This window comes from Lolium rigidum, chromosome 3 (assembly GCF_022539505.1).
Source record: "Lolium rigidum isolate FL_2022 chromosome 3, APGP_CSIRO_Lrig_0.1, whole genome shotgun sequence".
NCBI classification, from domain to species: domain Eukaryota; kingdom Viridiplantae; phylum Streptophyta; class Magnoliopsida; order Poales; family Poaceae; genus Lolium; species Lolium rigidum.
Window position 1 is genome coordinate 244179673 of NC_061510.1, and position 10311 is coordinate 244189983.

Consider the following 10311-nt stretch of genomic DNA (forward strand, 5'->3'; position numbering starts at 1 on the left):
GCTTATTTGACTCTTTGAAATACTCCTTATATGCCACCTAGGAAAATCCATCTCTTCAAATAACCACACATGCCAATGTCACTCATGAAACTCTATGCGGCCTTATTATTGTTGCAACACGTCAACATACGAAAGAGGATTTCAGGTTACCAATATCTAAAAAATTAGACAAACATGTAAGTGATAGGAAGAATCAATCTTGGCCCAGCGACGAGCATACCAAAGAAACAAGATGTAACAAAACTGCTTGCACTTCTCAACCCATGGAGAAAAGACCTGAAACGGTATTAAAGTGCATAAACAAGTAAGAGCATGTAGGATTACAATATGTTTGCACGGACTGATAGAGCAGCGAGCAAGCGAATAAAATTTCCAACCTTCTCAATACACTCAAGCTCTTCTTCGTAATCTTCTTCAGTACATTCCAGCTTCTCAAATCGTGCTGCTGCAAGTATTATTATCAGGTTTTGCACAAAACATAGTTAAGAATATAGACAACACAAATTAGAGACATCATCATCACTCACCAAACTCTTCTGGGTTAACACAAATATTGTCAAAGCACTCAACTACTGTTGGTGCAGAATATAGGCCACCAACTGAATGTTGTAACTGTCGTTGATTCTGAACTGACAGTCGGTTCCCCTAAAAGTGCCACCATTGATCGCGTAGGGTTAAATCTTACAGTGTTACATATGAAATCAGTGGAGCAGAAATATAAAAACTACAGGATCATAAACTGTCATGAAACAATTGACTACCCATATTAAATTATATAAGCTTATGACACAGAGTACAATTGCATTATTCCTCAATAGAGGAAACATGAACCTTAGAAATTGCAGGCCTCTTTCACAGCCAAACGAGTGAGAAAAGTTTTTACCGCATCGGACGGTTCTAGTGAAAAGCGGGAGGAGCAATTTACTATGTGGCACCGATCGGACGACCAACGAGCGTTTGCCCCTTTGGATGGCCTGCTTGGCCGGGTAGGTTAGCGCCCTTTATATGAAGAAACAAGGGACAGCCAGTAGTCTCCCACCATGTGATGCATTCACTTCACAATAGCCATTGTATTGTGCAAATAAAATGCATATCACATACAAAATGCCATGCACCAGTCATCTAGCACCTTCGGTCACACAATTTAATAGAACTTTGCAGTCCAAGCCTCTAAAATGATATTGCTATTTTCTAAAATACAGGGCAATCCTCCCAAGACACGATAAAACGTGAATATAATTAATACCTGGAAAGCAGAATTATAGGCGTCACTGCCATTTACACAGAAAAGATAAACTGCACTCGCAATTTTTTAGTCCTTGCTATTTCCATGATATGTGGGGGGCTGATGCACGCAAGACTGCTGCATAATCCCATGGTAATTCATCAAAAAACCGGTAGCTCCCAACAACCAAAACAACAACATCTTCTTCTCTGATCCCGTGCTGCTTCCTTAAAGTTTCTTGAGAATGTGATGTGCCATATCCTTTAGCAGCCCAGATATCAACCGGGGAACCAGAAATGACCAAGAAATTCCCAGTATCAAGGGGAGAGTATAACAACTGAAATCAGATAGGTAAAATCAGGTATAAGCTATGTCCATATTTAATTTAATTATTTCAGAATATAAAGTTGAGACGGCACATACAGGGAGGTGGTTATCTGGAAACACAACATAAGTGCATGCATTAAAATGAGCTCACCAATCTTCAATATGATTTGGAATGGACAGATGCAACTCTGGATAATTTCTAAGGTGTTGTCCAAGAGCATCATCATGAATAAGCCAAACCACTGGTAGAAATTGAAAAGGTTCCTGCATAAGACTGAATACAACATAAACGCAGTTGAAGAGCAAACAGATGGTGTGACAATGGGGAGAGAAAATCGATAGTAGTAAAACAAAACAATAACTCATTTAATGACATTAACTTTATTTAAATAGCTATATTAGAGAGCAACTTTCAGTGCAACTGGAATGCTTCTAGTACAACCAAAATTATTTTATTCTGGGAAGATTTGTCTTTGTCACTGACCTGCACTGCAACTTTTATCATGTGCTAACATGAAATCATGTACAAACTTTCACACAACTATTAAGTGCAACTCAATAATTAATCAGAACTCAGCAGCTAGATAATGATGATACTTAAAAGGTCCTATCATTGCTTACAAGCACAGCATTGTATCTACAAAATCAGGCGTAGAAAGTAAAAGCACAAACGTTAGTATATAAAGACATAAAAATATGAATAATGGAAAATGCTCCATGCTAAGTATTTGGTACTCACTTTAACCAATCGACAGACTTCAACTTGTCAATTCTCACGATATTTACACGACAAATAGTTCTCCAAATGTCATGAGCTTTCCCATAAGAGAATGCTAAAACCTGCTCCATAGCAACTCAGTCAATGAGAAACATCATGAAGTGTTCTTAACATATGGTAGATTGACCGCCAACAATAACTGGACTTCACCAAACAAGCAATCTGTGCACAACATTGCGAAGCAACTCACCTCGACCTGGTAACCCAGCCCGACAAGACTTTTCGCTAAAGTAGCGAGCAAGAGGGACTCTGCATCTATGTTCATAGTTCCCACAACCTGAAACAATGCAAGGGCCAAAGTCAACTCCGTGGCATGCAGCTGCAACATGAACAATCCATACATGTTGAGGTTTGGCCAATAAAAAAACAGCTACGCAAGCAAACACGAGGTGCATCTATCTAGGTAAGCATGTCTGTTCCTCTGTCCAACAGTATCTGATCGGTACAGGAATAATGATAGATAACGGCAGTGATACCAGCGACTGAAACGATCGGCAGGCATTTCACTTGGGGTAAGTCCAAGGCGAGGTCCGGTAGATGGATTACAAAATGGGCATTTCCTCACTGGAACCGAAACTTAGGAGCTAAATGCAGTGAAGCTGCTAATAAGTTTTGTTTAAGGAGCAGGGGAAGCGAGGGAACAGGAGCACTCACGAGCGCCAGTCTGACGGGCTGGAGGCTGGGCCACCACCGGCGCGCGGATCTCGCGGCCTCGAGCCGGCTCTGGCCGTCGTACGCGCGCAGCACCATGCGCGAGGCGGAGAACCGCATCGCCCCTCCCCCGGCGGCGGGTGGCGCCAGGGCGTCCTCCCCATCCGCCGTCGCGTCGCCGTCGCCGATGGGGAGCAGCTGCTAGACGACGAGCAGGGAGGCCGTGAAGAGCGCGACGAGGAGGGCGAAGAAAAGGTGGCTCGGCCGGCACGACAGCCCGGGCCGGCGACGCGGGTTGGGGGAGGAGGAGAGGCGGCGGCTCGGCGGCGCCATTGGGGAGGAGGAGAAGAGACGAGGATTGGGGGAGGAAATGAGGGCCGGGGATTGGGTAGCGTGGTGGAGGCGACCTAGGGTTTCACCATGGAGAGGAGAACGAAGGCGACCGAATGAGCGGGCGTGCGTCCCTCTCACCGTCGGGCCCTGCCATAGCCGGTCCCACGCGTCATGGACTCTTTCAGAAGCTGAACGAGTGAGAAAAGTTTCACTAAATCGGACGGCTGAGGTAGAAAGTGGGATCTGAAATTTACTGTACAGAGCAAAACGTGCGGTGCAGATCGATTTGCCCCTTTCAGACCCCCTGGTTGGGAGGGTAGTCTAGGGACATTTATAGAAGAAATGACGTACCAACAATGGAGATTGCCACAATCACGGAATTTCATGAAAATGGAAAGCACATAACCGTCACCCCTACACTTGCCAAAACAACACTCATTATCATAAAGGGATTTCTATTTCTGTGCCCTCGGGTCCTTAGTTGTGCTCAGTTTTCCCCAGCTCCTTAGTTTTTCCTCAGTTTTACCCTAGCCTTTGTCTGAAACCCGCAGAAGGAGCAGAAGCAGCTCGGACGGCAGGATTCCGTTAAGTTGACCGTTCCGTGCTGACGAGTGGGGTCGTGTCGTTTGTGGGGCCGCGTCGTGTGGGGCTGGTAGGAAGGAACCGCGTGGGACAGGACGAGACCATGTTTGTGTGGCCGTAGCGTGTGTGGCCGTAGCGTGTGGGGCCGTAGCGTGTGGAGCCGTGTGGGTTCGGGACGTGGGCATTAGTGGTTTCTGTCTCTTTTGCCCAGATTAGCAGTTTTCAATGTACCTTTTCCTCTCTCTCGCTCGATCTCATTCATATTTGATAGCCCAAATTGGTAGCAAATCTAGAGCAGCTTCTCCTTCTGTTTTTTAACGATATTCATTTCTTTATGCCTTCGTTTTTACCCAATCAGGTAGGAAATCTAGGGCACAAATCCAGAAAAAATATAGGATAAGCTGCATACAGCAGCCAACATAGCATAGATATGTTCACGACAGATCAACAGTAGTACCGATAGAACCCTACAACATAAGCTACATTTTACATGAATTTAAGCTGCTCTACAGATAGAGCAGTCACATACAGAGAGTGCAGTAGGCATGTTCAACGCCTCCAGGTTGCGCCTGTGACTCGCCTGGAGGTTGCGCAAGTGAATCCCAAGTGCTTTGTGTTTGGCCATGAACGCGTGCACGTTCACCGTCGTTCCAACTCTAGCGCCGCATCTGCCAATGGATTCAGCATGGTTCACCGAGCAGTTGAAGTCGGTGGCGCGGAGCTTCCTGTTGCGAAGGGGCACTTGTAAATGCCTCGAGCAAAGGGGCCATCGTAATGGCCGGACTGCAGCCTCCCGAGGACGTGACGAGTCTTGGTGTGGAAGGACTCGTCGTCGTCTGTCGACGTCGCTGCTCGCACCTGTCACGTAGCACCAAAGATCGTGCAAAAAACACGGAGTCAATTGCAACGATGATGGAACGAGAGTGAACAAAGATCACGGATGATAATATGGGCTCCAAAAAAGAGGTAGCCTCGGTTACATTGGACACACTTATATCCAGGATTTGAGTCGACAAACCACAGATCATGCACAACAAAGTTGTACACACCAATTGTTTACTGACCAAACCCTGAATCAATTTGTGCCCAAATATTCATCATCATCGGCACAAATCTTAAACAAAAGCAAACCACAAATGGATTGAACTAGGGAACAGACGCACCCTAATAACACTAGATCTAACACAAATAGATTGAACTAGGAACAGACGAACCCTAATAACGCTAGATCTAACACAAAAGGATTGAAATGGGATAAGAACAAGGGAGCAAAGGGTTAACTTCGGCTCGTCGTCGACGATGCTGGTGTCGTAGGGGTTCTCCGGCGTGACGTACGACGCTGGTTCGTACGGGTCCCAAGTGACGGGGGCCTGGACGGTGGCGGCGGCCGATGCGCCGGCGGCTGATGCGCCGGCTGCTACGTTGGAAGCAGCGACAGGGGCCTGGATGGGGGCAGCGGCTGATGCGCCGGCGGATGATGCGCCGACAATGGGCATCTCATTCTTCTCCATCGCCGGCGGTTTTCTTCGGGGTTTTTTCTTCGGTTGTGGAGAAGATGATGGGACAGAGAGGCGGTTGCAGTGAGAAAGTGCGTCGAGGAGAGGAAAAGGGCTCTATAAAGACGAAGGTGGCGTGTACCGCAACACGCGTCCGCTATGCACGGCTGCAGCGTGCACCGCGACACGAGTCTAACCCTGGGACGTTTGGTGTACTCAGTTATAACCTCGGGCCTTATACAGAAATTTTATCTGTACTCAGTTTTCCCCTCGAGTACTTAGACTGGCAAGTGCAATATACTCAGTTTTACCCTCAAGTAGCTAGTCAACAGAGAGTCAAAAATGAGATTAACATATCTAATTGAGTCATTTCATGCGCAAAAAAAATCAAAAAAAATAAAAACATAGTGGCACCTACTCATGGAGTCTTCCTACGCAATCTGCCACCAGGAAAACCTTAACAAACATATATAAATCAAGTTTTACCACAAATTGTCACTTCTCAGAATCACTAGTGTAGCTATGAAGATGCATGGTTTTCCACTCAAACCCCTTTGCAAAACATCTTCCCCAAAAACATAGTTTGTCTAAATGATGCCATAATTGTCACACTCATGTATATTTGAATTGCAAATAATTTGATGTAGCCCAATATGAATTATATTGTACAAAACACGCATTTTTCATTTTGTAATTCTTTTTGTTTGAATCCCTTAGTCTATTTACTATTTATGTGCCCTTGGATTGTTAGTACTACTCAGTTTTGCCCTCAAGTTCTGTCACAAATGCTCTCAGAAGCCCAAACTTATCCTGATTGGTTGAGCCATTGTCACACGGATCGACTCCATGAACCGTTGATCAACTGATCTAACGGGCAGTATACCCCTCCCCGTCTCTTCGTGGCCACCCCTCTCTCTCTCTGTCGGTGGATGCATTATTGTCACCCCTCTAATAATTATCAACTATCTTTCGCTTTCCTTTTTCTTTTAGGGGATATAGTTTTGGTATATAGTTTCGGTAATTTGAAACGGCCCAAAAGTGGTATAATTTCAGTATAAACATGAGGCATACATATTTGCGGATTTCGGTGAATGCATTATTGTCACCCCTCTAACAATTATCAACTATCTTTCGCTTTCCTTTTTCTATTAGGGGATATAGTTTTGGCATATAGTTTCGGTAATTTGAAACGGCCCAAAAGTGGTATAATTTCGGTATAAACATGAGGCATACATATTTGCGGATTTCGGTGAATGCATTATTGTCACCCCTCTAACAATTATCAACCATCTTTCGCTTTCCTTTTTCTTTTAGGGGATATAGTTTTGGCATATAGTTTCGGTAATTTGAAACGGCCCAAAAGTGGTATAATTTTGGTATAAACATGAGGCATACATATTTGCGGATTTCGGTGAATGCATTATTGTCACCCCTCTAACAATTATCAACCATCTTTCGCTTTCCTTTTTCTTTTAGGGGATATAGTTTTGGCATATAGTTTCGGTAATTTGAAACGGCCCAAAAGTGGTATAATTTCGGTATAAACATGAGGCATACATATTTGCGGATTTCGGTGAATGCATTATTGTCACCCCTCTAACAATTATCAACTATTTTTCGCTTTCCTTTTTCTTTTAGGGGATCCCATATAGTTTTAGTAATTTGAAACGGCCCAAAAGTGGTATAATTATCAACTTTCTTTAGCATTCCAATATAGTTGGTAATTTCGGTGAATGCACACACTAACTATGAAAACAACTACAAGTACATGTAATCGAATAATGAATTTGTAACAAGGTATCCCTTGTAACAACTTCTAGCGCACGGTGAGGAATGATAAGAATCCGATCGCAATTATACAACAGAAAAAACAACTAGCCATCGGATTAGCTTGCTTCTTCAACTCGATCAGGCTGCCTTAACTGCTTGTTCATTTTCTTCAGTTCTCCCTTCACTTCCTCCAGTCCTACATTGGGAGCATTAGGCATAATCGGAACGGCTCCTCTCTCCGCCGCCTTCTCTACAGCAAGTCCCCCCCTCCCAAATTGCGCTCCCCAATAGCGCCAATTGATTCCTGCAATTGAAGCCTCCGAACGTACACATCGATCCACTCGAAATGCCTGCATTTCTTCAGGATCTGAAAACAACAACGGGAACCCTAAATCCCAAATTCGAGGGAATAGCAAGAAAATTGAGAGAAAACAGAGAAATTGGAGCGAGATATAACCTTATCCCCCTCTCTATATGGCAAGCTCTCGCATGCAAGGAACTCACGTCCACGGTTGCCATTCTCGTCCGTCTTACAGATCGACCGCTTCAGAGGCTCCTGGCGTGGGCAGTCAGGGCATCTTGTCAAAGACACGGGTCCATACTGCGGCCATGAAGAACGGGAGGTCGAAGAGAAACTAGACATCACCCGCCTGTCGGAGAAGGGCTGCCGCTGGCGGAGAAGAAGAACAATGGGGCGCGGGGAAAGAAAGGGGAAGCAATGGCACGGGCACGGGCTGGCTCGGGCTCCCATTTTGCAACGGTCACCTGGGTAAGCTGTGGGTCCGGCGCACTAACGTGGACAAGTTGTGGGTCCCACGATGATCTGGATAAGTGAAGACGTCTCCATCGCGGGGCACCAACAGCGGCCCCACTTGCCGGCACCAACCAACGTCAACTAAACGGGATTCCTTCCGTCCGAGCTCCTTCTGCGGGTTTCAGACAAGGTCTTGGGGAAAACTGAGGAAAAACTAAGGGGCTGGGGAAAACTGAGCACAACTAAGGAGCCAGGGGCACGAAAATAGAAATCCCTATCATAAACGTTTACCAAAATTAATTGTGTCGAGTATCAGCGAGTTGTTGTACCAAGAAGAAATTTGGGTCAAACATCGGGCTAGAGTTAATTGGTTGAAGTCTGGGGACCGGAATACGGTTTTTTTCCATGCTCAGGTTGCAAGAAGGAAGAGATCAAATACTATTACGAGTCTGCAATGTAGCGATGGTTCTTGGTGTGAAAGTCCAGAGGAGATAAATTCTGAAATTCAGACCTTCTATCACCATCTATACACGTCACAAGGTGTGCCTGTGATGGACGATCTCCTGGAACTCGTGCCTACTCGGGTATCTGATGATATGAGGGTATCTCTTGATGAGGAATTTTCAGAAGAAGAATTTAAGTGTGCGTTGTTCCAAATGCACTCGTCCAAAGCGCCAGGGATGGATGGTTTCACGGCCGGTTTTTACCAGCGCCACTGGGAGCTACTCCGTGAAGATCTGGTTGCAGCGGTGCTGGGTATTTTAAATGGAGGGGACCTACCAGTGATACTAAATAACACGACAATTGTGCTAATCCCAAAGGTGAGAAATCCACAGTCCATCTCACAATTCCGCCCGATCTCGCTGTGTACAGTGCTTTACGATATTTGTACCAAGACTATAGCGAACCGTATGAGACCGGTGATGGAAGAGGTCATTAGTGTGGAACAGAGTTCTTTCGTGCCGAGGCGTTTGATCACAGACAACGCGCTTGTGGCGTTTGAATGCATACACTCAATGAGGAGGAAAAAGAAGGGGAAGAAAGGTTTGTGCGCGGTTAAACTCGATATGATGAAGGCATACGACCGCGTCGAGTGGCCTTTTCTTCAGGCAATTATGCATAAGCTTGGTTTCCCCCCACGGTTAATCAATCTTATTATGCAATGTGTGACGTCGGTGCAGTTCTCTGTGAAGGTGAATGTTAATTTGCTTGATTCGTTTTCACCATCAAGAGGTTTACGACAAGGTGATCCGATGTCACCGTATCTATTTCTCCTTTGTGGGGAAGGTCTTTCAGTTCTGCTAAACTTATATAATCAAGGCTACATCGACAGGGGTATGAGGGTATGTAACAGAGCACCATGGATTACACATCTACTCTTCGCTGATGATAGTTTGATTTTTATAAATGCTCGTGAAGCTAGTGCAACAAGGTTGAATGAAATACTGAATATTTACAACCAAGCTTCTGGCCAGCAAGTGAATAGAAGCAAAAGCTCCATCTATTTTAGCCCCTGTACGTCTGAGACACAAAGGGAGGAAGTGAAACAAGTCCTAAACATTTCAGTGGAGGCTCTTTGCGAGAAATATTTGGGTCTTCCGACTGCCGTTGGGAGGATCACGGACGAAGCCTTCGAGTATATCACAGATAGTGCTAGAGGGCAGATGAATGGGTGGGTGGAAAAATTTCTAGCCTACCCGGGAAAGGATGTGCTCATAAAATCAGTTATTCAGGCTAAATCTACATACAATATGAGCTGTTTTGAGCTCTCCAAAGGATCTTGCAATAAGTTGGTATCGTTGATGGCGAGATTCTGGTGGAGTGGTAATCTTGAAAAGCGGTCGATGCACTGGAATGCATGGGATAAGCTAGCGGTGCCAAAGGAGAAGGGCGGCATGGGTTTCAGAGACATGCACGCATTTAACTTGGCGTTGCTTGGCAAGCAAGGATGGCCCTTATTAACCAGCCCAGATTCTTTATGTGCTTAGGTGATCAAGGGGAGGTATTACCCGGATCGTGATTTCATGGAGGCGACAGCACCGCGGGCGGCGTCGCGGACGTGGCGGGCTATATTGGCCGGCAGAGAAGCTCTAAAGTTGGGACTCATCAAACGAATCGGAACTGGAGATACAGTGTCCATTTGGAATGATAGTTGGATTCCCAAAGCACGTAAAATGCGCCCAATGGGTTGGCTGATTGACACAGATGTTGAGACTGTGGATGAGCTTATTACAGCCGATCACCAATGGGATGTGGTGAAGGTTAATTCTACCTTTTTTTCGCCCGATGTGGAGACAATCTTGCAGATTCCGCTGAGAGTGCGAGCAGGTGATGATAGGCTAGCATGGGCCAAAGAGAAGTCGGGTGTGTACACGGTTCGTTCGGCGTATCGAGC

At 45.6% G+C, this 10311-nt stretch overlaps 1 protein-coding gene and 1 long non-coding RNA gene across 2 annotated transcripts; both read right to left on the reverse strand.

Moving 5' to 3' along the window:
• Positions 1 to 215: 215 nt before the first annotated feature.
• On the reverse strand, positions 216 to 646 carry LOC124699232. The gene is made up of 3 exons (XR_007001322.1): positions 528 to 646; positions 378 to 445; positions 216 to 276 (listed from the first exon to the last, which is right to left on the reverse strand). It is a non-coding gene; the product is annotated as an uncharacterized LOC124699232 (long non-coding RNA).
• Positions 647 to 1453: 807 nt separating this feature from the next.
• On the reverse strand, positions 1454 to 3101 carry LOC124696294. Its single transcript, XM_047229032.1, has 5 exons — positions 2985 to 3101; positions 2521 to 2607; positions 2292 to 2392; positions 1704 to 1826; positions 1454 to 1562 (listed from the first exon to the last, which is right to left on the reverse strand). The coding sequence occupies exons 1-5, from the start codon at positions 3099 to 3101 to the stop codon at positions 1454 to 1456; spliced, it is 537 nt and encodes a 178-aa protein (XP_047084988.1).
• Between the last annotated feature and the right edge of the window lie 7210 nt (positions 3102 to 10311).